The 27,480-nt window shown below is 31.6% G+C and overlaps 1 protein-coding gene across 2 annotated transcripts; it reads right to left on the minus strand.

The window, feature by feature from the left end:
• Positions 1-101: 101 nt before the first annotated feature.
• LOC130449997 (girdin) lies at positions 102-21,196 on the minus strand. Of its 2 annotated transcripts, XM_056788158.1 has the most exons (16): positions 20,961-21,190; positions 20,489-20,905; positions 19,912-20,153; positions 19,766-19,847; positions 19,404-19,709; positions 17,890-18,324; positions 17,268-17,582; positions 15,456-15,786; positions 15,088-15,338; positions 13,474-13,500; positions 12,802-13,089; positions 12,523-12,723; positions 11,131-11,369; positions 9,970-10,045; positions 9,359-9,614; positions 102-8,478 (listed from the first exon to the last, which is right to left on the minus strand). In XM_056788158.1, exons 1-16 carry the CDS (start codon positions 21,015-21,017, stop codon positions 8,171-8,173), a joined length of 3,831 nt encoding a protein of 1,276 aa, XP_056644136.1. In that variant the 5' UTR covers positions 21,018-21,190; the 3' UTR covers positions 102-8,170. The 2 variants fall into 2 exon arrangements, with proteins under 2 accessions (XP_056644136.1, XP_056644137.1); XM_056788159.1 differs by lacking the exon at positions 13,474-13,500 and having other exon boundaries at positions 20,961-21,196.
• Between the last annotated feature and the right edge of the window lie 6,284 nt (positions 21,197-27,480).

Below are 27,480 nucleotides of genomic sequence, written 5' to 3' on the forward strand. Positions count from 1 at the left end.
CTTTCAGATTCTGTGGATTGATTTCAAATTCGCTTGATTGATTTCTACCTTATAATTTGGTTAACAGATTTCCTTGAATTTAACAATAATTAATATTTATAAGCATACACTGGAGGCCAAAACTTTAAAATCACCTTAATTCAAGTAGAAAATGAAATAAAACACCAAGAAAATATCAAATGTTTAATTGAACTGTTAAATCATGCAATAAAACAATTTATTTTAATTTTTTTTGTACTGTTCCTTTTTCATAATTCCGTCAATTTTGATCAAATCGCCAGTGCAATCTCTAAAAAAGCAACCCCAGACCATATTTTAGCCATGCTTGATTGTTGGGACTATACAGACTGGCATCATCTTTTCTTCATTTTGAACCCGAAAGGCTTAAACTTGGATGCGTTGGTCCAAAGAACTTTTTAAAAATCTTTTTCGATGGGCAATGGCCCACTGCATCTGTTTTTTCTTGTTTTGTGAATTTAACAAAAGTCACAACCATACAACTTCGCAAATGAAGTTTTCCTCTAAGTTGGTGAGCCTGGGTCGACATAAAAACAGTTAAATAGAAGTTACATCTAGATCAGCCCAAAAAAGAGTTAAATATATGCTAATAGATGATACTTTTACTTAACTCAGGTAAGTAGTTATTTATAGGTAATAGGATTATTAGGAAAATTGGAAAGTAACCACGAAGACATCGATATTCTAGCTCTAATAATGGGGTTTTCCGTTCATTTGCATATTGACCGGTTACAAATCCAACCCGGCTCGAAGGACCATGAAGAGGAACGATACCTAAAGTTTTCTTTCCATTTAATTTAGTTATCTGATATATCAAGATACGAGAAACAACACTATTTATTGGATTTATGTTCTTTCTACTATTTTTTGGTGTAGACATTGCATGACAGCTGTTATAATCATTCATTTGGTTGATTGTTAATTCCAAAGTAATTTCGGTTATTTTCTGGATACGAATTTATTGTAACCGGCTGGCATTTTCATATCCGACCTGTGCTGACCTTAAGAAGTGGCGTTCGGTGATGTATTAAGTGGGAACCGCCAGTTTACAAGCTGAAATGGCGCGCACCTTATCGACCCTGTTTTTTGTAGCCAGCTCCCCGTCTATTATAAATTAAAAACAACTTAAATTTCTATATATTAAAGATAAGACAGGGACTTGTCTATGGGAATTCGAGAGAGTTGCAGCCCTCAACTGAATTCCCAGTTGTTGGAGTTAAGTTGAATTTGTTTGTTTGAGGTGAATCGGTTGAGTCATTTGGGTGTAGTTGAAACTCCAACAAAAATGACAAAAATAGTGGGCGATTATGCCCTACTTTTCTACCTCCTAAGGGGTTTCGTTACAATTGATAGATAATTATATTGTTTTAATGTGGTCTGAAACTTTTGGCCGGCATTGCAGATATACATGAGAAAACTTCTTAAAAAATCACACAATTGAAGATGTGCAAAAACTATTTGTTCTTTCTTTAACCGGCGCTATGGTTCTTTTAGAACCAAGGCCTTCTCAATCGACTGCCAATTCTTTCCGTTCTGAACATGATGCCTCCAACGTTGAACCTCTAGCTTGATCAGGTCATCCTCAACGTCATACAACCGCGATCTTCCTCAGTTGCCATCCTTCATATATGGCTCTGCACGGGTATCAATCACAAGGCCTCCTCTACACGTGTAGCGCTGAGCATTCCTTCGGATCTTCCACGCATCGTTCTCGCAAACAGGGCCAAAAATATTTCGTAAGATTTTCCGTTCCCAGCCTAGCTGTTCAAAATCCGCTCACTTGTCGCCGTCATAATTCATGTTTCGCATTCGTATGTGACCTTTGTTATATTCTGTAATTCTTCTATAGCTTTTGACAATACTGTAAATCCATTTCCATGTCAGAGGTAGTGAAACTTGTCACAACTATATCATTTTAATACACTTATTCGAAATTCCGTTGGAAAAACGATTAAACTTTTTGAAACACAAGATTGTTAAAATTGTTAAATGCTCAAACTTATTAAAACAATTACTTTTTTTCTCTTTAAAACACAGCCTGTTCCCTGCAAATTTGTCTACCCTATGAAATAATAAATTTTGAATTAGTATTTTTATTAAAATAAACGGTGAAAAAATTTATCATCGTGCATTACAAAAAAAGGAGCAAAAAATAATACATACATTTATCACTGGAAATCATCGTATGCTACATAAATGAGTTAATAAATAAAAATGTGGTAAAAAATCTTATAATTAAATAGTGCATGAAAATGATTTGATTGAATAATGCCCACTTGCACCGTAATCTCTGATTCCACTGTTTAAAATAACAGGCTGTTAAAGTTCAAACAGCGGTTTGAATCATAATAGCTTGCACCGTATTTTATGCGGTTCAAGTTAAAGTTATATCACCGATCTAGGGAAATTGAATGAATTGGCACAAACACTTATCTTCAAATCACACATTTTAAGTTATGCAAGCAATTTTTTCGTGTTTTTTCTATTTTATGAGTTTCTTGTGAAATTCGATGCGTGAGATCATAAAGTTTTTTTCTAATGAAAAAATACAACCAATTAATATATTCGCAAAATTCAAAAACGTTATCGAAAACAAAGAAATAAACAAACATAAAAATCAAGAAAACAACTCTGTATGGGAGACTTCACTTTTTAAACATTTGATATCTACATACCACCACAGAAGTGGCTCTCCCAACTAAAAAAAATTAAAAATTCTATTTTTTGTTACCTAAACCGAAAATAAGCCTTTCTAATACATATTTTTGACGATACATATATGTAATACACACTTACAAGTCATTAGGAATCCCTTCAACAATATATTATTTTGCTAACGATGAATAGTATAGCCAAAACTTTTGAAGTACTCATTCCGCAACATTTAAGGTCAAAACCCACTAGCAAAACGCCACCCCACGCCATGCGACTTCGGTTCACGTAATACATTGTTGAGTAGACTTTTGTAACACGCCACGTAACGACACGCTCATTTTATTCAATTATTTAGGAACGTTATGGAGAGTACTAGTAGTACGTCTAGAGTTGCTGCTGCGGCTGTGGTTCTGCACCACAAGATTTTGACTACATAAAATCAACTAAAATCTTTGTTTAACACACGGTACAATTTAAAAAAAAGAATTAAGCCAGTTTTTGAATTTAAATCATTGTTAACCTTACGGTGCAAGTGGCCATAAGTTAATAATTGTATATAATTAGTACCTATTCTAGTAATGTATATAAAAACACTCTTAAAATTAGTAAGTTGTCGGTTAAATCTTGGCAGATTATAAAATCACATAATATTGGTATGAAGGTTTTATAATTTTTAAGAAACATTCTTCCCAAATTAAAAAAATTTTTACTTGGAAGTAAATTTATATGAATTTTCAAATTAATAGACACCAGTTAATATCCCTTCAGTTTCTGAAGGTTTACTTTCAGCAAACTGAGTTTACCTTCAGTCTCTGAAGGTGTACTTTCAGTAACTTGAATTTACCTTCAGCCACTGAAGGTTTACTTTCAGTAAACTGAGTTCCCCTACAGTCTCTGAAGGTTTACTTTCAGTCTTTGAAGGTTTACTTTCAGTAACTTGAGTTTACCTTCAGTCACTGAAGGTTTACTTTCAGTAAACTGAGTTACCTTGAATCTATGAAGTTTTACTTCCAGTAAACTGAGTTCACCTTCAGTATCTGAAGGTTTACTTTCAGTAACCTGAGTTTACCTTCAGTCTATGAAGTTTTACTTCCCGTAAACTGAGTTCACCTTCAGTCTCTGAAGGTTTACTTTCAGTTAACTGAGTTTAACTTCAGTTGTCCGACAGTGTAATTGTGAGTGTTGGTGTAGTGGTAATGTAAACAGTGTGTTCAGTATGAATATCACTAAGGGTTCCGAAATTCGAACTTTGTTATAATTTACATGGTCAAACATGGAATGCTTCCATTGTTTACTTGTTACAACCTCTGGTTAGATAAATGAAAATATTTCGTATAGTTACTTATAAGGAATATCAGTGGTTCAAAATATTTTTTTGCAGATTTGCTATTTGAAGGAAAAAATGAAGTTTGAATTAGTCAATGTGCAGATGTGAAACAATTCTCTTACAATTATGTTTTGTACTGTTCGCGTTTTAGGGAAAATTATAAAACCATAACATCGGAAGAGCAAGTTAAATTTTTTAACCTAATTTCTTTTCATATGAACACTATGTTTTATTAGTAAAAAATAATTTTTTTTGGGTAATGTGTTAGTCAAGATAATATTCTGGCAAGATATTGGGTACCAAAAAATATTTTGAATGCCACTCTTTAAAGAAAAAATATCACGAATATTAAGTATAGATTTTAAGTTTTTTATTGAAATATCTTTGACAGTATGTATTATAACGAAACTAAAAATATTCTTCGTACCTCCGAAACTCAGACGGCATCATGTATTCCAACCTCGGAATACAGATCCATGTGCCTTCTCGCCACTCTTCAATAAGGTGATCCAGTTGTTAAGGAAATGTGAGCTGGGTGAAAGAACAGACTGAGAAAACGAAAAAAAGGTGGGTGCTGCGATAGGAATAAACGTGAAGAATGCTTTATTCACGGCATCATGGGCTTTGATAATAGAGGAATTACTTAGGGTCGGAATGAGAAGACAAACCAGGTGTATAGCATTTGTAGAAGATATGTTCATATACCTGGAGAATGAGAACCCGTATGGTTTAATGGATGAAATGAATAATGTAATCAATATATTATATAGGTGTATATAAAAAATGGATTAGAGATTGCAAGACAGAAGATTTAGACAATCATAGTGAATGGGAGCAGAGATAGGCGATAGCGTGTGAGATTTGATAACACCGGCACCGAAATAGTACCAGTCAGATCCATATAATATTTAGGCATATGAGAGGCTGGGGTTTACAGACCACGTAAGAGCCCCAACTGTGGGAGGCCACTCAATTATGTTGTATGAAGCGCTTGTATGGAAAGGTGTGATGAGAGAAACAGCGAATGACGAGTATGCAAAAAAAATTGTTGAATAATTTGTTAGTAAGCTGGATTTTTAATCGTTGGTTTAAAAGTATTATTTGCCCGTAGATTGATATACTTGAATACTGCAAACGGGAGACATAAAACCCAAATAATTTTTGTGTAGACTCTCCGTCTACTCTTTCAATAATAACTAAAAATTATACCACTAAAGCTTAGCAAAATAAAAACCACATTGCCACCTCTTGTTCATAACCTTATATGTTCATGAAAAATATTTATATCTAGTCTAAACACCGGGTGACATCAACAAGTGGAGGTCGATTTCCATGAGGGACACCTGAAGATAAGGAAGCTTTTATCAGAATTTCGGGTTTCAAGAAATCCAAGAAAAGAATAACAATCGCGATGGTAAAGTGGCTATACTCGGCTACCACATTCCCTCATGCATTGATCATTAGACTACCTGCAAGTGCCAACGAATGTAAGGAACATCGTCGCGTTGGTATTGGAGAATAAACACAAACAGGTTTGCACCAACACACATTGAATCCGGAGTGCGCAGGGCTGCCTCCTGAGTCTGGATATCCTAAATTTTGTTGTAAATCTAGGAGACTCGTTTTCTGTTATTAAATAAACTGAAACTAAAGGTATATTGCCTTTGACATTTAGTTTCTGGCAAATTTTTAATAGCAGAAGTATCTTAGCAGCTACGCCCAGGTAAGGGTTTTGTATTACCTGCAAAAAGTGGAAGTTATATTTAGTTCTGGCCTCTAGATCAGGAGAAGTCTAATTAATTCTATGCAGAAGTTGCCATTATTGCAAATTTTATTTTTTCTGGCTTTTAGCCTGAGAAGTGTTTCAAAGGCATTTATAATTAATTTTTTTTAAATAGGGTTGAAAATAGACACTAGTTTAAGACAAATACAAAATGTCGCACTGAATAGATTCACCTAATTAAGAGACTGTTTAAAGTGGATTACAAATTGAGGTTAGTTAATCTTTTTCTGAAAATGGCATTCCAAATTTTTTTAGTATATTCTTTTATATTTTTTTTATAAAAATGTTAGTTGTACATTATGTATATATTAGCGATTTCAGACAATTTTCAAAAATGAAACGCTGTAAAAAAAATATATAATCACTGGATATACTCTGTAATGACTATTTGTAGAAAACCTCTATGTTTAGTTTTCTAATAAAATATTTTTTCTCCACACTTAAATCTAATCAATTCTAATATCTTTTCCTCTTCATTACACAGAGTGTTTCATGACCGTTAATAATGTAATTGTAAAATTCTGTGCAGAAAATATGACTTAGGTAACTTTTTGGAGATATCTACTTGAATATGTGAAGTGCATTCAATTTATGCCATCACCTCCGCCAGTTTTTTTTTTCGATAATAATAATTGAAACAAATATCTTTCTGGCCATATAAGGTAATAAATATTGAAGAATTATTCTTCATCGAACGTCGATCGACCCCTCTGATAGATTGCACTTAAAAATATAATAAATGATGATAATAAACGAATACAAGACTTAGATGATGATAAACCGGAATGATAAGACACATAAGATCAAATTTCAAGGAATAAAACCTTCAAGTACCTTAGTTTGAAAATAAAACAAGAATACAAGAGATAAACTAGAGGATTGGAGCAACTGGAAGATAATTCAACGCATCAAGTTACCCTTTCTAGCTAAAAAGAAAACACCAAAACGAATAAAAACAGAAATACATAAAAAATAGCCATACTCATATTAACATATGGACACAGAATCAATGACCAAAATACACAGGAAGTACAGAAATAAGATTTTTAAGAAAAATAGATATTAAAATAATATACAACAAAAGAACGAATAACTTATAAGAGAAAATTTAAACTTAAAATCGAAGGGCAACCAGTGAAGGATTTACGCCTGAGCTTGCGAGGTCCGGGCCTAGGGCGGCATGAGTTTAGGGGCAGCTATTAAATTAATGACTATTATGAAATGATTTGTATGTTAGTTTAATTTGCATATTTCTGTATAATAAAGTAGAAAAAATCGTCTTAATATAAAATACTACATTTGATATATGCCTATACATGTAAATGGTTAATATTACACAAATGCATGAAATAAATTGTCTGTAAAGTGTATATCTAAGTTATCTTTAACTTTTGAATAGCAAATTTAATCTCCTAATACACAATATTTGAAGTGAAGTGTATATTTTTGCTTGCATAAATATAGTATCGATATCCAAAAATGAAAGGAAGACTTGAGATTCACACCATTTACTGAATTAATAAAAAGTAAAGTACCAACACATTTTCTTTATGCAGTTTAAAACCTTTTTTACTATGACATCCTCCTATAGTCGGACCAGTGAAGCTGTCCCGGCTCTTTTCCATATTTGACTGCTACATTTGACTAAAATAGACTAGTAAACGCGCATTCTAATGGATTTCAGAAATTATAGATTACTAGCTCTGAAAAGGTTGAATGGAAAAAATAAACAGTTTTATATCTTAAAAGATGCAATGAATGTCGCTTAAAATGAAACCATACCTTTCACTAATTCAGTTTTAATTCCAATATCACAATCGTAGTATTAATTAAAAAACATCACAAATTTGGTTAAGTGTTAAAAAAATTTAGAAACTATTCTTGTCACAATGATTGTGAACTTTGTTATTCAAACAAAAAAAATTGTTATTTTGTATAATTAAATTTTATATTAATTTCGTTGTAAATGATTCTCTTAATATATGACAATTAATTACCTTTCATACAAAGATAGAACGATATAAGAAAATCTCAAATTACTTGAACAAATAATTTGCTATTATCTTCTCTTTTATCTGGTCACAATTTGGATATTCTAAACTGAAAATTTTGTGGCACCAGGTCAAGATTTAAAAAAACATGAACACATGAAAATATTGCGTTTTGTATTATTTCAGACATTCCTATCTTCCAAAATGTGGTAACTTGGATTTTTTCACCCACATTATGTACCTGATCTATCCTAGTAGTGGCTTCAGACTTCAGACCACTCATCATAGTTATACAACAAAACAAAAAAAAAGGTTATCACCATTTTCTATAGATAAATTTCTAGTTATGCTTATTAGTCAGTTTTACGTTATTTTTTCGAAATAAATTAACTATCCTTAGACACAACCGTACTCATACCAGATAGCCGTTTCCTTTGCATTTTTCGGGATTTTTTCTTTTTCACCGTTAGTTGTTTCTTTATTAACATCATCGGAGAGTTGAGGTTGAGGCGTGGATACACGTTGAGGTTCTCCAATCACTGTTGATATTCTATTGTACACTAATAAAGGAGGAGTATTGGAAGTACGATTATTTTGAGATAGAGGTGGTACTGGGGTACTGTCTTCTTCTGAAAGATAAACGGTACGGCGAGTACCTACCGAACCCAAACTTAAGTTAGGATCCTGCACAAACACCTGATCGCCTGAAAAAAAATTGGAATTCGTATTTAAATAGAAATATCGCAGCAAACTAAAAAAGATATTCAGGTAATCAGAATGGTGAAAATAAACTACAAATACATACCCAAATAGAAAGGATCACTTTCAGAAATTATTACGAAAAAAACTAAAATAGTATGAAAGACATTAGAGTCTAGATTAGATTTATATGGGAAATGGATATGAAATTATATTTTATGGGGGGTTTGGTTATTATGGTTAGCATTATTATACCTTTTTGGGAAAGTTCTTTCTGTATTTTTTTGCTTATTTAGTCAGATCCTGGCGATTTTTTGTTATTTGAACGGAATATTTCTTTTTTAATTTGCTTAAGAGTAAACATCTCTGTCAGCTCTATAGTGTCGAAGTTGTGAACTAGGGATTTCATTATTTTTTGGTCATCTATATTATCATTAGGTGTGAAAATTTCCGCTAGGTGTTTTGCATGTCCGCCTTTTCTTTGTCGATCTTTGCCCAGGGTCCTGGAGCGGGGATTTTTTTTAAAGGATAAGGGGTTCACTTGTAGTGGTTTATTTATAGCTTAAAATTGTCAAATCGGTTGAGATTTATCACATGATTATTTTTTCTTTCGTTCTTGGATCCTTTGCGATGACAAATCCTAGATGTTTGAGTTTAACTACCTTTTCCAATATCAAGTTTTCATCTACTTCTAGGTTATTAACTGTTTCATCCGATAGTGCAATATATTCTGTTTTTCAAAATTTATTTCAAATCCTACTTTATCATATTCCTCCTTTAACTTCATTAGAATATAACCCATATATTTATTAACAAAATGGTTCTTTCCCTCTGAACCCACTATAACCAACAGATTTAACACAGAAAATGAAGGAATAAACTTACCAGCAACACTATTTCTATGGGAGGCCAAATCTCTATAGGAAGATCTTCTTAAAGCTACTTCATCTCTTGGTTTGTGTCCGTGTAGGCTTCCTCCTCCAGATACACTTCGTTTAAATGGTTCTGATCGTTGAACAGTTGATTCTTCGTTACTATTGTCGGAATTATTTCCATTCGATTCACCCGAACCATCATTTAATAATGTCAATTGAGATTGAGTCAATCTAGCTGCAGTATCCTCGTGCCAAGACCGGCGATTCTAGAAAAAATTGATTTTTATTTTGACTAGTTTGACAAAATAATTTTTTATTGGAAGTAGAGTTTTGAAAAAAATATCTATATATTAATTATACTTAAATGCATCTTCTCTAGTATTTCTTGAGCTAGAAACTTGTTCAAAATAGTAATCATACCATGATTGATGCATGTCACTGTCTTTATTAGTCTCAAAACTACAGCAATATAGAAAAGTGGTAAAAATATTCGAAATGTTTGTAAACCATAAACTGAACATATACTCTATACTGTGGATAAATTATTATTATATAATTGAAACGTACTAATTTAATGTCAAAATGAACTATAGTTAATTAAACTTGAATAGTTCTACTCACCCTACTAGGGACTTTATTAATAATGTCTGAACCAGCTTTTCTAACTCTTCGGACTAGGGTAGCACCAAAACCTTTTCTGAAATAATAAATAATTAGATTTTGTGTAGTTCTTTTGGTATTTGGAGCGCTTAGGATTATGTATAATGCTGAATAATTCTTGAAGAGCACTACTATAGTGAACTTTGTATTCTCTTGTTAGAAAAAAATATTAAGTTTTTTTATTGTCAAATACAAAGTAATATTGTCAGTTTTTTCAAATAAATGATTTATTGGAGCCTTTATGTATAATTTTCCATACAAATTAATAAAAGATTTCCATGAACATCGAAGTTACGTGAATACTTTTCTGGATTGTATAACCTGCTACTTACTAAGAGAGAGAGAGAGAGAGAGAGATAAATACTTTATTGTTAAAAAATTGTTACAATTTGTAGACAAAAGCTTGTAAAAACTAAAAAACATAAAAATAACCAAATAAAGATACAAATAAAATAAAACTTCAATAAACAGAAGAAAACCACAATGAGTAACAAAATTATTGGTAATAGTAATAGGTAATAATTAGTATATAAGTCCATAGCAAAATTAAACCAGTACGCATCATGCCCTAAATTAAATATTATTATTAGAATAGAAGCCGTTTACAGAGTATAATGGTATATTTTTGCATTGTAAAATATTGAGCCCTTAACTAATTATGAACGTGGATTAGGTTGGTAAAGGTCGTGCCCCGCGTTCCTAAGTTAAAAGCCGTAAGGTATGAGCTTGCCTTGTGAATGCATATGTCATATATGTACATAATACCGTAAGGGTAAATGAAAAAGCAGTTACAAGGCGAGATTTCACAATTAAAGTATGTGAGGATCTAATGACACTTTGGTATGGTCAGAGACTAAGCATCCAAACTTTGCAACTCAACCTGAAGAGGAAAATTGAAGATATTTTAGGGAAAGATGAGCCAGTTGTGGAAATATAGGTCTAAGACGATCAAAAACAAAAAATCTACCCTTAAAAAGAAAGCAGAATGACACGGTTTCAGTGTTACGCAAGGCAAAAGTATGTACAAACTGTATTTAAAAATATTAGGGTTAAATAGAAAGTAATGTTTCAAAGTTCAACTACAACAATATTCTAAAATAAATTGAAAAGAAGCCATCTTACTTTTTTGAAGAAGCATTATCCAGTTTCCTGTAATGCTCCATTATTTTCTCTTCAAGTTTCTCTTTTTGTCTACATAAATTGTTAACTTTATCCGTATACAACTTCTCTTCTATGTGGTAATGTTGTTTGTCTTCCAAAGAATGTGTCAACAGAGAATGATATTGAGAAAGGAGTTGAGATACATGATCCATCAGTGCCCGTCTATCGGAATCCAAAGATTGGTTCATTTCAAATAACATCTAAAAATTTGTATTGTAAATTTTTATATTATGTTAGACCAAAATATGTGGAAAGGTACAAGGCACTTTATAAGCTGGCTGGCGAAACGGCGATAGAAATGCGCTGGATCGCTGGACTTAGGGACAATGAACTAACCGTTGACCTGACAATTTTGGAGACACACACAGCTGCTGATAAGATCCTAGCATACAATGGAAATCCCTCACTCACGGATTAAGAAGAATAATATTTCAAGTGGAGTAATATGGTTGGAGACATGCCATAACCCTCAAAGGTTAGACAAGCCTGTCAGATTGGGTGGTGGATATTAAGGGGATGGGGGATATGAGTATATTGAAACTCTTGTATATTATGAATTGGTATTCATAGCAGAGCTCTGAAGAGAGCTGGAACACAGAATTGAAATCCAAAGGTATCAACGGAGATAGGGAGATGGCTCCCATATTGATAAGGGCTGGTTTTAAAATGTGGGATGTCTCTATGTAACTTGTTTTTAGACAGTGTAACTACTTCAGATCAATTTAGAGGCGATTTGGCAATAATGGTAATGGAATCGATGATTCAACAGTCGGCAACAGTGACTTCAGACGCAGAAAGTGTAAGGAATGCGTGAATAGTCATGACGTTTCCAAGAAGAGTACCAGGTATAAGTATAGATATCATAATAACGATTTAGTAAATTACAATAGTGACAAAAATTCTAGAGGAGTGATAATCACTACATTTCTTTGACATACAAAGGAAGCTTTGATTTTATTTTGCGGAAATCCAATAAAGCTGCAGTCAAAGAGGTTTTAAGTCGGACAGCTGTTGTGTAGTGCCAAATGACTTGCTGTTTGGAAGCAAGACAGCTTAATGAAGATGCTGATGGAATCGATCAGCAGTTGAAAAGAAGATCAGATCGACATGGATGAGTTCAACAAGTGGTATATCTTATGAGGAATAGTTTACTAGTTACTTATCTTTCTTCTGTGAAAAAGTGTTCTATGTTTATAATATATAATAGTCGAGAGATAATAAGAATGGCTACACGAGCAGCACATGATGGAAGGGAAATGGCTAGACGAAAATTTTAGAAACGTTTGAGAGAAAATTTTTGATTTATGTTAATAAATAATAAAAACTTAATGTGCTACCCTATAAAAAACATACATCACATTTTTGTTGAAGTTTGGCATTTTCCAATTGCTGACTGGCCATTCTGTCCGATCTTAGGTTGAGCTCTCCCTGCATTTCCGTTCGACCAAGTCTCAAATTTCGCGATTCCGTTCGAAGATTCTTCAATTCCTCTTGTACTGCCCTGTACTCTTGTTTTAGACGTTCGCTTGCAGTGAAGAGATTTCTAAAATCGTCCTAAAAGAAGAAGATGAAATTAGGAATTAGTTGTAGCCCAAAAATATATAACAAAGTGAAAATTAAAAAATTCTTTACCTTCAATTTAGAATGTTCTGCTCTCAAATTTGCCAAACTTTTTGCATCGTTCTTCAATATTTCTTTTTCAGCTTCTAAATCAATAATTTTACTTTCAAGGTTACTATTTTTCTCTTTTACTGTCCTCATTTCCGACCTCAAATCTCTACCAATCTTCTTAAGATTTTCTTGCTCGGTTTTGGCTTCTTCATATTCTAAACTGAGTTGTTCATGTATGGTTCTCAGAGTGACTTGATCTAACAATAAAGTGTCGTGCTGTTTGCTTTGGATTTGTTGTTTCTTACATAACTAAAAGACAAGAATTTAAATAAAATTGTTTAATTAAATATTGAAATGGTACAAATCAATCAGTTAGTTTGTTACTGTTCGAAAACAAAATAATTAAGTTAAATTAATTGACATTGCTGCTGACTGCTTCATTGATGTAACTAAGGCATTTAAAACTCTTCTAAGACATCTTAAACATATAAAAAAACTTTAGGTTTCCGAAAATGTTATGAAAATCATGATGATTTGGCGACAATTGTCGCATGTCGCCATGCTGGCGTGAACCTTAACTGTACATGAGTATTTTAAAACTTTAAAACGATTGTTAAACAAACCAAGACGTTGTTAGCCATGCAATGTGTCCACAGTACAATTACACAAATTATAATAGCACTCATTACTTACTAAAATTTTGCGCAGTTGCTTTACTTTCTGTAAAAAATGTATCTCAAAGATGTTGTATATCAAAAATGTCACTAAATTTCTCACATTTTGATGAAAATGTGAAAAAGCAAATACTTCAATTTATTATAGTATATAATTACTAGAAATAATCTTTATGACAAAAAAATGTGAATAAAAGAAAATTTAAATCAATCTCTAATGTCTTGATAAACAAAATTATAGCACTGGTTACAATGATTCATCAACATAGCGGAATCAAACTTAGAATATTTCAAAATTTGATGCTAATTTGTTGCATCAAAATTAATTTTATGACTGCAGGTATTCAAAAAAATGACAATGCCATTGTCACATAAATTTTCCATATTTTAAAAAAAATTAAGAAAGAAAACTCTTCCAATACAGGTTAGCTCAACGTTTAAAAGATATAAATCATGCTTACTCGGGGGAAAATTAATTATCTTATTTGAAGAGAAAACCTATAAGAAGGCTGGCCATAAATAAAAACTTTGTTCAAAAATGGGACAGACAGATTATTTTTGCGGTTGAGGTATAGGGTACAGGAAAGAGCTCAAATCTGCCGGAAATTTCAACATTTATTTTGCATTTAAATTTCAAACCCTTTAAAACATCAAAATGTGTAAAATATTTTTGGGATGTTTAATTCACTACACAAAACACTCATTATGTTTATGAAATTAACAACACTAACAACAAAACAAGTTATTTACATAACTTTAAAATATCCTCTTACAAACTTTTTTCCCTAAAATAAAACAAATTCACAATTAAATACTAGTATAAATGTTCTATCAACATGTATACCAATGACAGTTCAATCAACAGTTTCACTTGAATGTCCTGATTGATTTGTGTTTCTTTTTCTTTGTTTCAAAAATACTTGTGGGAACTGCTATTTTTTTTCAATACACTTTTGTTTTTTATGAGCATTTTGTAAAAATAATCACAAGAATGATCGAAATTCGCTCGAACCATCAACATGGAAATTACCCAAATATTTACCGAATGTGTAAAAAGAAATTACCAAGTAACAGTTTTTACTTACTTAATAAAACTTAAATAGGTAATTCAAAGTTTCGTATTACTATCAAAAAACCGGGACTTTTCGTAAACCAACGAGACAACCCCAAAAGCCTAAAATAACGGGACTACCCCATTAAAAGCGGGGTGTATGGCCTGTCTACCTAAAAGGATCTTCAACAAGCTTTTAACTTCAAGTACTAAAGCTTTATTAACACTAGTTGAACGTCGTCAGGGGATAGTGAGAATTATGAAAATAACAATTAAAAATACACAAGTTTACAGAGTTCAATGAGTGATGGATTTTATTGACCATACACTACAGATAGACCCAGATCTATTCATAACACCATTACTTAACTCATTCAAATTGCAATGTATATGGAAATTTATTGAAAAGCAAAAAAATTTGTCCTGTTGTAGATAATGACGTTACAGTCTTGGTACACAACACCTGTAAACAAATTTTCAGAAAAATATTATCAGTTGCTTCCTCCCATCTGGTATTTCAAATAATACGTATCAAATTATTCTTATTAATACAATTAGTTCTATTTGATAAATAATACTAACTTCATCCTTTTCTGCTACTAACTGGCTATTGGCAAGTTGTAAAGCTGTTTGTTGAGTTTGCAATGAATTAATCTGAGATTTTAGAGTTGAGATATCAACTTTCAACTTAGCGTTTTCATTTTGGAGTACATCGTTAGATATCTGGAGATTTGATATTTCAGCTAAGAGTTTTTCGCATTGATTATCTCGTTCTTCTGTAGCAGTTTGTCTAACTATTTCAGTTTCGCCCAAAATGTCCTTGACCATAGGTCCTATTAAAGAAAAAATGAGTAAAATGATATTATTGATTCTATTCGATGATTCAATAGTTGAAATATTTTCATTTATTAATGAAATAAGTATTTTTGATTATGGTATGAATCCCTCACCTATAATTTTCAATAATTCGTTGTTATTCAACATCTTTTCGATTACAAAAGACACATCATTATCCAAAATATCCGCATTGAGACCTAGTTTATCCAAATTATTTTTCAATTTTTCACTAGTAACTTTTTCATTGATCAGATCTTTTTGCAATGTCGAAATAGTTTCTGTATTCACCGACACTTGGGATAGCAATTCTTGAGCTTTCTTTTCCAATTCTAAAAATTTATCTATTTGCGCAATTAATTCTTCATTATCTTTCGTTAGTCGTTCGATGTCTTTTTCTTGTTTCTCTATTTTTTCCATGTGTTGATCAACGATGACATCTTTCACCTACAAAATTCAAATTATGGAAAAAAATGAATAAAATTAATTTATTAAGAGAAGTTTGAGGTAAATGGGACAAATTAATAGTAGCATAAGGTTATTATTCAAACAAGATTTAATATTTCTTCAGAGAGAAATTAATTACATGTATAGTTATACTGCCTTCTACCCCTACACTAACAATCACATTTACAAAATTACACTGGTCTTTCTAACTTAATATGAACTAGTGATCCATAAAAGGCTGGAAAAACCAAATGGTGTAATTGGGTGGGTGTTGGTTACCTTTGACGTCTAGTGTTTACACTGGTGAATTATACAGTATCCTTCAAGCTTTCAAACACATCTTTTCTCCCCATAAACATATTACCATATGTACTAACTCTCAATTATAACTATAATCACCGACCAACTTCAAAAATTTTGAATAGAAGAGAAGATGTGACAATAAGAAGTTTCCGCATCAACCACATAGAACACACACCACAGCTATTTGATATCGTCAGAAAGTCCTCCTGTCTGCCAAAGTTGTCACATTCCTGTGTCTGTTAAGCACATCCTCACTGACTGCAGACACCTCCACCGTATATCATTAGTTTGATACTAAAAGAGACACTTAACAGAAATAAAAAAATCCTAGAGTTTTTTTAAAGCTATCAAACTATATAAGAAAATATAATTAATTTATGCATTATAATAGATTTTGTAACAGTCCTTAATTCGACTTATGTATCATATGATTGTTTTTATGTGTCAATGACCAGTGCTGTTGAGGCACGTTAAACTGAAATAAAAATTTAAGAAAGCCTAAAAATACATATTTACTCTACTCAACTACTCAAAGTTGAAGCATGAAATTTCAGATACGTTTCTAACAAGCAATCGACTGTATCTTGTACTTGTATATTGTTTTGTATTATATACTTTCAAGCTGAAAGATACATTCAGATCAACTACAGAAATACTTATACAAAAATAAACGGAATATATTATTACGAACTCGCTCAATGATATAGACCGTGGGGCAGGTCCTGTTCTAATATGTTGATATATGCGAAAGTTTGACGGAAGTGCTGGGTACTTTTTGTTAGATTTGTTCACCTTTGTTACCTGTTTACATTATGTTATGACTGTTTTTATGGAGATAATTTCTAAGAATACCTTTTTATTAGGACACTCTAGAGATCTGAGCCTGAATTAACTAGAAAACTATTAGATATAAACAAACGAGAGTTTAGCAGCCAAAGTCAGTGAATAATTGAGTGTCTTTGTGAACACATTAGGATAGTAATAATTAAACCAATAAATTATATAAATGTTTATTAATAAGTGTTAATGGATAGTTTAGTGTATTTAGTGTAAGTTTGTAGATAAATTCCATAAGTAAGATACATCATGTGTATAAATTCACCCCATCGTTTAAAAACTGTTTAAATAAATAAGAAGAACATCATAATATGAAAACTGTATAAACTGTATAAACTAACCTCTAAAGCCTCCTTAAGTTTTCCAATATCTTTATTCATATTCATATTCTCTTTTTCTAAGGTTTCTACTTTTTCTTTCATCTGACTAGTAGCTCTCTCAAATTCTTTCCATTTCTCAGATTCTGCTTGTAAAGTTAGCAGTTGTCCTGTTACTTCGGTAAGGGATTTTTCAGCATCGTCTGCCCTTTTTTTGATTGTATCACATAATAATTGTATCCTTTGTTTTTCTTTTGTTACATTGTCAATGTTGTTTTCCATTTCACCAATGCGTAACCTTTCGTTGTTGAGTTCTTGATTTTGTCTGTCTGATATCACCTGAATAATATACAAAAATATCGAGTAGAAAGCTACATAAATTTCATTACATCCTTCCTAAACTTTCATTTAATTGTTTTTAATCGGAGCTGGGGGCCCGGACCTGCAGCTCAAAAAGCTTTCTAGTAGATCTTGCCTCTGAGTATTTGAAAACTATTTGAAATATTATTATTGAAATATTTTCATTCTAAAGTTTGCAATACATTTTAAGTGAATGCAACTTGGATTCGATAACCACATTTTAAGGAATTTTTCAAAAGTAGATATAAATACCAAATTGTATCACAAATAATTGTAGTTTACTTACTTTTTGTGTATCCAAAGAATCCTGGAGCTTTCTAGTCTCTTGAATAGCATTTTTGAACAAATTTTCCAGTTCTGCTTTTTGTTGGGTCAACCGTTCACAATTTTCTTCCAATTGCTCACATCGTACAGATAATTTTTTCTTCTCTTTTTCAAGTTCTAAAATTTTACTAGCACTTTCTAAGAAACTGTTTTCTTTCAACGCTTCAATAGATGTTAATAAACGTTTATTTTCCAGTTCCAATTTCAAAGCACGCGCCTGCGCATTGCTTGTTAATTGTTCTGATAAACTGTTATCTCCAGAATTACTTTCCTCCAAATCCGAATCTAAGGAAGCATTCAAACATGCGGAATCTTGGAGAGCAGATTTCTGAAATTGCTGTAGTTGAATATTTTCGTCCAGGAGTTCTTGAATTTTATCTTTGGCTGCATCTCTTTCCTAGGAAGATGAAAACGTGGGAATTTAATATAACATCAGAGATTATTTTAGATATAAAACATTTGACATAAATTTGGATATTCTTAAAGTTTTTTTTATTATTAATTAGGTTATAGATCAGACACTTTTATTCCTATTTTTACATTCAATCTTTAACTATCACATTGTCATGACACCAGCATCTTGACTTTGCCAGTAACGTTATTGGTGGCAGGCTAAGGCTAGCGCCAATTTTACAGATCCTGTATTTTACATAAAACATAGTCGTTATTGGTACCTAAATGAACGATTAGACATCGTGCCATTTGTGTTCTGTATAAACAACATTGGAGTCAAAGAAGAGCGAAGAAAAAAAAATGATGACAAAAGTAAAGAAAAACATCTATGGAGACCATATGTTGGTGAACAAAAACATCTGCAGTTCATTGGAAATGATGGTCCATAAATGAATTTAAATCCTTAAATGACTCCTTGAGATGCTTTTCGGCTATTTGTAAACGAGGCAGTTTTCAATTGATCATTGTAGAAGCAAAAATTTAGAACAGATAAAGAGGTTTTCTGGCATATCAATTTGGATGGGTCTGTTGCAAAATTTGGAATATATTCAAAGGCATACACAGGGAATTGCAGGAAGGAAACAAGTTGGTTTAGAAAAAAGTGTTGTCATGAATCTTTATTAAGGGCTTCTAGGTAATGGTCGGACCTTTTTATATGTATTTTATAAAAGTGTAACTTTAACGCTAACTTTACTAAACTGATATACACATTGCATGGGAACGTGTAGAAAGAATAGAAAAACTGTTTTGACCAAAACATTTCCGATAGGAGAAACATATAGAGAAGAAAATTAAAAGGGAATAGCAGTACAAAAACACATACATTGATTTTCAAACGACGCTTTAAGTCTCATTATGCTAGAACTAGAAATAGAAATATTTTATATATTATAAAAAACTGTTTTGAGGTCCTAATTGTATAAAATTACATAAAAAAAATAATACACATAGCGGTATAAGTGTTAACCACCATACACCATCATATACATGTCATAAAAGGTTTGACAATATTTCTTTACTTACGAGTACAACGTCATTGATTGCTTGCTTAGCTGACAACAATTCAGCTTCCAATTCTAGTACATGATCACTTCTTTGTCTTGCTCGAGCTAATTGTGTTTCTAGCATTTCCCTAGTTTCTAAGAGTACTTTATTATCTTCTCTTAACTCATCTACCCTAACTTTATAAAATTCCGAGTCTGCAAGTCTTTCTCTATATCTTTGTACCTCAATTTCCAGTCTGTCCGCCCTTTCAATTTTTTCCCTCATAGAATCCACTTCGTCTCTATATGCCTTAACTCTTCTAGCTTCTGTTAGTAATTCAGTATTCTATAATTATATAAAGATTATTATATGATTGAAAGAATAACTGTGTGTTAACTTACTTCTAACCTGAGTTTTACCAGTAAACTCTTCACGTGCTCTAACTCTTCTCTACATTCTGCTAAAATTTCAGTCTTTTCCTCTCTGCGAATAAAATTAAAATGAGAAGAAATTATTTTAATGGAAAAAAGTATTCTAATCAACATACAACTCTTGTCTTTGTTTCCTCATACGAGCTTTCCAATCTGCAAGTTCAACTGCCAAATGATTTGATTCAACTCCTTGATCACTCAAGCTTTGTATGGGATTGGTCTCCTGTCCTAAATCAATAACCCATTGTTGAACCATTTTATCCCTTTCACCAGTGAGGGTTCTAATGTGAAAATACAGCTTCTGCGGTTCCTGATCCATCCAATCTTGAGTAAGAACTATACTTTGATCTTCAGTAACCTGAAATTATTGTCAAATTTTAGATACAAGAATATTTATTTTAACTCACACTACCGATCAAAAGTTTTTGCCCACCCTATAGTTTGATTGATACATAACAAATAAAAACAATTTCAGATATCCCAAATATTTTTAAACCATTTGAGATATTTATACCAAATTTCGTTAAATTTTGAGAGGGTCATGTTTACATCCCATGTTGATTTCATATGAAATGACCCATTTTTCAATATATTTTATTTTGAAATTTAATGAATGGATTATGGTGTGAGCAAAAACTTTGGACCAGTAGTGTATAATGGAAACATCAAAATATAGGAATCAAACATACTTACTCTTTTAATACATTCGACAATATCATGCTGATCATCTACAGACAATTCTTTTATTTTAGAAATAAAAAGTTCCTTTGTTGGTCCCTGTACTGCACATCCTAAGAGCAGTAATATTAGTAACTTTAACTGTTCTAGGGCGGTTTGTGATGCAGGGGCTCTACCCAGTACCACACAATCAGGTACTTTGATAATGATTTGTCCCAATTCATCTTCATAGACTGCTCTTATATTTTTGATTATACAGTGGAAGATTTTCGTCCTAGCTGCTGTTATACTAAGTCCTTGTAAATTCGATATTGAAGGCACTGGTTGAGATGGTTCGGGGTCGATTTGAAGAAGCACTTCATTTACTGGTGAGCCGTCAAAAAAAGTTTCATAAACTTGAAGGCTTTCAGGTTTCTTTACACATGTAGATATCTTCAAATAAATGAATGATTACTTAAATATTTCATTTACAAAAACAATTTCGTACCCATTTTACGAGAGGACCAGTCAGGAACTCTTCTATATCACATGCCGCTGCTGCCATAGTTTGAAATCTAGTCTAGATCTAGAGATTAGATGGTTATAGAAATTGTTTGCGGCTTTGAGCATTGTTACGCATGATTTATAAAATAAAAGGGAATTCATGTAAATTACTAAACAACAAAACTTAAATGATTTTTAACAATGCTTGTCATTCGTCATACGTTATTATGTGGTGACATCTATTTTCGAACGATTTCACATCTTACTTTTATGTTTAACAGATGGTGGTAGTATATAATTTCTATAGTTTCCTTTCCCCTTTTTTAAAGATTTCTTTTTTAAATGTTAAATGTTAATAAATTTTGATTTTTCAATAAAGCTATGAGCTTAGAACTATTATTAGTTTTAGCTTCTATTCGATAGATGTCTATGTATACAACAAATAATTGTAAATGAACAAAAACAATCTGAAAATCCAATGAATTAAGCTCTACGGAAACTATTTTGGAACTAGTACACTACAGCTATTTAGATTTCTCTCAAATTGTAATAACTAGTGTTTATCAAATATTCATCATTTTGCAATTTAGTGCGAATATTATTTTCTATTTTAAGAAGTATCCCAGGTTTGTATATACTTATATGTAATATTTTTTAATTGATATGTTCGCAATCTAAAATCATATAACCCAGTTCAGGAAATAATTAATTGAAATACAAATTATATTTTAGTCATCCAAATTACATTACATTGTTCTATTTTTGTATTTTTTAAAATAATTTACTCATATAAATGATTAATTTCACGATACATTCTTTCAACGCATAATTAAGAATTGTATTACTTGCGAATTCTCTTTTATATCTCCTATTGAATGGAAATAAGTGTGTAGAAAAAAATTGCAATTAGCTATGATTTGAGTAGTTCATAACTGATTAAAATAATCGACAAAAATTCACTTTTCTGCCCAACAAAAATGGAATTAGCTGTCCAACTAATTTTGCTTATAAAATTTAACACCGAAAGTAATAAATCTGTACTAAGTTTTTTAATTTTCATATTATTAATTTATCATGCAATGTTATTTCAATTGAAATGATATATGTAGTGCGCTCTATGAGTTCTTGGCCTCAATTTTAATAAATAGAGTGTGTTTCCAGAAATCTTTATACACGTGTCAGTGGCAAGTCTCAAGAAGCTTTACACAAAGTTTTAATTAGCTGCTTCAATCCACTTTATTATAGTAGAGGTCGAACGACAAATGTCAATTGAGTTTCGCGATGTTATAACATTTTTGACTGAAGAAGCATTAACAACAACACAAATCAAAAACGATCCAACTTGTTTCGCTGGGGACTAGAATAATTAGAAAATGACTACCCGCGGAAGGCCATGTGACGTTGACTACTCCCGAAAATATTAAATTAGTGGAAGAAATTGTTGTAATTGACCAACCTCTAAAAACAAAAGCAATGGTAGCACAGTTAAAAGCAGTTGCAATTAATTCTAATTTTATTTTTCACTTTTCGAATTATAACTCAAAAACTAACAGGGCAATGGCAACTATTTACGTGACATAATTTGAGCGACCAATAGTATAATAAAAGATATTTTCTAATTTTTTGAGTTATGACACTATTGGTGCGAATTGTAACGAGTGATGATGATCCAACATCCAAATGAGATTCCGTGGAATGGCATTGGACAGTAGAGCCGGTACCAAACAAGCAAAGGTCACGAGAAACACCAAAAAAGTGATGGCTACAATATTTTGGGACTACGAGAGTAGCCTTTTGATTGACTTTAAGGAATCAAATACAACCGTGAACGTGGGTAATTACTCTGACTCACTGACAATTACATCGAAAAAATAAGCAAAAAAAAGCGCAGAAAAATTAACCGAAGTGAGCATTTGCTTCATTAATTATCCATTCCTCAGTGCTTTAATTTCTAAGGCTACTGTACCCGCACGTGGCTTTTCAGAGATTTAAAACCCACCGTACAGCCCTGATTTGACCCCGTCTGACTATTTTTTCTTCGTAAAGCTGAAGGCCGAGTTGAGTGGTAAAAGATTTAACAGCGACGATGTACGAATAGAAACTTTGGTTGGACGTTTTGAAAAATGATAATATACTGAAAAATAATTAGTATTTTATTTATGTTTATTCTTTCTATGTTAGGCTAAGATTTCGTGGACGCACTACGTACATTTTTTACAGCTAGTACATGATCAAACCATTAAATATTAATGAAAAACGATGACAAGAAGTCACTTTCTAATATTGAAAGGATGTAGCAAAAAATTTTAAAGACACTTTTATCAATTTATCGTGCAATGTTATTTTAATTGAGATGATATACATATTTTACAACTAGTAGAGAATCTAATCATTAAATATTAATGAAATACGATGAAAAGAAGTCACACTATTCTTTTATGGCGTAAAATCTTCTGTCTTTAGAAACCAAACCGTCAATAGTTTCCCATCGTTGCTGCTTTCCAATAACTTCAATGTCAAGTTTCTAGAGTCTCAATGTCTCCTAGATAAATCCAAATATAAATGAAAATCCTCTAATAGAATTGTATGATTTTTTCTTCTTATTTTCTTAAAAATATTTTATCACTTTTATAAATATTTTTCAAGCTTCTAATTTATTTCAAGTAAGCTTTCATTCATTCACTTTTCGGATATGAGGTCCAATAAAAATGCCTTCTTTAATCTTAACTGCATTTAATTGTGAAGAAAATACAAAGTGTTTCGAAAAAAGGTCTACAGGTCTACAATAGTACCTTTTTTGTGTAAAATTAAATGATGTTTAAGTTCACTTGAAATTTTGCTTAATAAATCTAATATTGAAGAAGTTATGGTCAATTCTACCGGGTACGAACCGTGTAACTAGCGCCCTCTATGAGAGTAAGGCATAAAAACAAATTCATTGGATGTATCAGCTTCCAAAACATATTCGTGAAATGTGTGAAATTATATTGAAGTAACCATTGTTTTAGAGAATAAAGTGCAAATAATTAGATTGAAACAAACAGTTCTTACGGATTTTTGTCCCTATATCCTTAATTGCGGATGTAAATAATTTATTAATCGTATTTTTTTATCACACTCGTGTTTGGCAACATCAGATACTTTCAATAGCTATCGTATAATTTATATATATAAGTAGTACTACATTAATTTGAATATTAGTTATTTATGGCACAATTTCTCCAATTTTTTTGCAAGTCACTGTAATGCAACAAGTGTGATAAAGTGATTATGTTTCTGTCGACTGAATGAATATTATCTTATCACCAAATCGACGTATCGCACGTACTTAGATAATTGTTTTTAACTCGTCTCTCTTTTTCTAAACCAATATATGAAGTTATTTCTTACAACAAACATGTTTTGAATGTTGTGTAAATATTAATTTCGATAGTTGGTATACTGAATGATGATTTCTCCAGTCAGTGTAATTTTATTCGTGGTCCAATTTTGTTCTGTAAGGACTTTGGAACTGAATTATGTCGTTTAACTTAAGTTGTATAAAAACAAAGAGTATCCGTTAACGTGTGGTTCTTGTGCGGCTTTTGTCGAGTATTTTAATGAAAAAATATTTCATGTAGGTTTGATTTTATATTTTTAATAATTCACAGTGTCATCCCCAATTATGTGTAAATATTTTACACAGAAAATAGCTTAAGTAATGACGATTTAATCCAGATTATTCGGATATTTTTATATTTTTAGTCAAAATACAAAAAATTGTTTCCTACATTTTCTTTGGATATTTATTTATAACACACTCTTTAATAAGATTGATACTGAAAAAATTAGTTGTTATAAAAACATACCATAATATTACGATCCCCTTCAAAGTAATTCCATTCCCATTTAGACAAAATTCGGCTTGAGGCTTTGCAGCATTTCTATATCTTGAACCTACGACATCACCATTATCTCAGTTATTTGGATGTTCCCAATTGACTCAAAATGCTTTTCTTTTAGGACGTGTCTATTTTGAGGATATATGGGGCGAAAGGGGTGGATTTGGCAATACTAGAATCTTTCTGGAAAAATGCATCAGTCTCAAGACGCAATGCGCAATGACATCTTCCTTGAATATTTTATCCGAAATAAACACTAGTATAAGGCTCATCGCATCATGATCAAATGTTTCAATTTCAGTTGCCAAATCGCCCAATTTCGTACACAATTTGATCGGGACACTTTTCCAATTTGTGACAAGAACCGCTAACAGACCTAAATAAAAAACACAGCAAAAAATATGTTGTCATATTAGTCTGTAGAAGTTTAGTTGTTACAGGGCTACAACAAACACGAAAAATATAAGTTTAATTACTCAATTAACAGAGTTAACACTTGGTAAAGGCATTAAGCATCTCAAATTGCATTGAAGTTTGTTGAGTAATGGAAGAAAGGGACAAGAAGTCATTTTTTTTCTCCAATATTTTCATGTAAATGACATACTTCTTCTTTGTGCCGTTTTGTGTCGGATTTTTGTAGATATTCACGGTGTAACATAGAGCTTCAAGACTGTACGTGGTCAAATTTGAACTTGTTCTAAATATCTGGAATATATCACTCGAATTTGGACATTTTGTATAGTGAATTTTTCTTTTGAAGCTGCTATTATGAGAGATTTTATAGACGCACTGTATATTTCTTAAATGAAAAGACAAAATATCTAATTCGAATGCCCCATATCTGCAAAACATAGATTCCTGACCTTATCCTGTGTTTTCCTCATTATTCCATGTGTTACAAATAGGGTTGATGACAGACTATTGTTTGCTTATCTGATAGTCCGTATACTTTTAAGATTTTCCATATTACTTATCTTTTTATCGAGTTAAATGCTTTTCAGAAATATATAAAGTCGAACCAGATATCTCCATTTTGTTCTTTTGCTTGCTCGAAAGGTGCTCTTCAACGAAGTCTAAAAATGAAGCAAATAACGAGAGGGCCAGAACAAAAAAATATAATAATTCTCTATAAAAAATTGTAATGATTGTAATGTCAAAAACTATCTTGAAAAAACTGGACGCCCTGATACCCTGGAGGGTATTCCATATCCCCTGGAGGTTCCGTGGTTTTATGTCCAGTCCCTTTCCCCGAGCAAAATTCTAGGACGCCACTGATTACCATATCGCTTCTATGGGAATTAGTTGCTCTATAGGCGAGCGGCTACTACCAAAAATGCATAGTAGTTACAATGGTTAATAATGGCTAATAATGGTCGATCTTCTCTAAGAGGATTTTCTAGAAAAATTTTCGATAAACATTGAGTTATAATTTTTTGCGTTCAACTCGTGAAAAATCAATATTTCTTTATGAAATTTTAATAGCATATTCTTCAAATATTTTTTAAAGTATAAAAAGCTAACCGACATTTCCCAAGCATTTTCCGGCAATGCGGGAAATTTTCTAAATTTTTGTTCATGGTATTATGACTACGCACATTGAAATAAAAAGATGAGTGACAAAGTTTTTAATTACCCATCACAACATATACAGTCTAAAAGTACATAGTTTAAGGAGGTTTTTCATAAAATTCGAAATGTATATCAGAGGAGAAAATTTCAGATGAAGACTTGAATAGACCTACTAATTTAGAAGACGTCCTTTTCGAAGACGCGATGAAGATAGTCAGCAAATCTTTGTTATACGATCCAAAAAATGAAGCTAAAGCTGTCCAATTAGATGTTAATTCTTCAAGATACAATTTAGCTATGTTCAAATATGTACTGAAAATTACCACCATCCCATGTCTTTGGCAAATTAATGAGTGTAAGCAGGCCAATAGTTCAAATGAAACTAGTAGACTTGAAAGAATGTGAACGGTTAATATTTTCCTGATTACTAAATTAGAAATTCAGAAATGGAATATTCGCAAAGTTTTTGTTGTTCATGGAAGCTGATTTGATTTATTTAGTGGCAGATTCGTGTTCTAATAAAACAGATCCAATAATGATGATGGAATGAAGTTTAAATAAATTGTGTTTTAATTTTTTGATTATCTTATTATCTTGATTAAAAAAAAATAATTTACAAGAAGTATGGGTAATGGGACCTTTAGGATTAGCCGATGAATGTTACGGAATTTCCATCTGTGACAATTGCTTCTTATAATTCATTTTTTAATACATAATTTATTCTTAGACGTTGTATTTCTATTGCTCACTAGTGTATAATTTTATAACGATTTAAATAATTAAATTATTTATAATAATTGAAAGAAATTTTTTTCATTAAGAAAAAATTCATATTCGTATTTGTACTTAAATTATCCAATTTAGCCCGCGAAGTTGAGTAAGATTATAAATTAAATGCTGGTATTTTCTGGAAATCTTCCTTAAACTATGTTTTTTCAGACTGTATATGTAGTGATGAATAGTTGAAAACTATGTCACTCAAATTTTTTATTTCAATAAGTCATAATACCCTGAAAAATTTTTCCAAAATTTCCTGCTTAGCCTGAAAATACTATGGAAATTTCGGACAGCTTT

Source organism: Diorhabda sublineata, chromosome 10 (assembly GCF_026230105.1).
Source record: "Diorhabda sublineata isolate icDioSubl1.1 chromosome 10, icDioSubl1.1, whole genome shotgun sequence".
NCBI lineage: Eukaryota > Metazoa > Arthropoda > Insecta > Coleoptera > Chrysomelidae > Diorhabda > Diorhabda sublineata.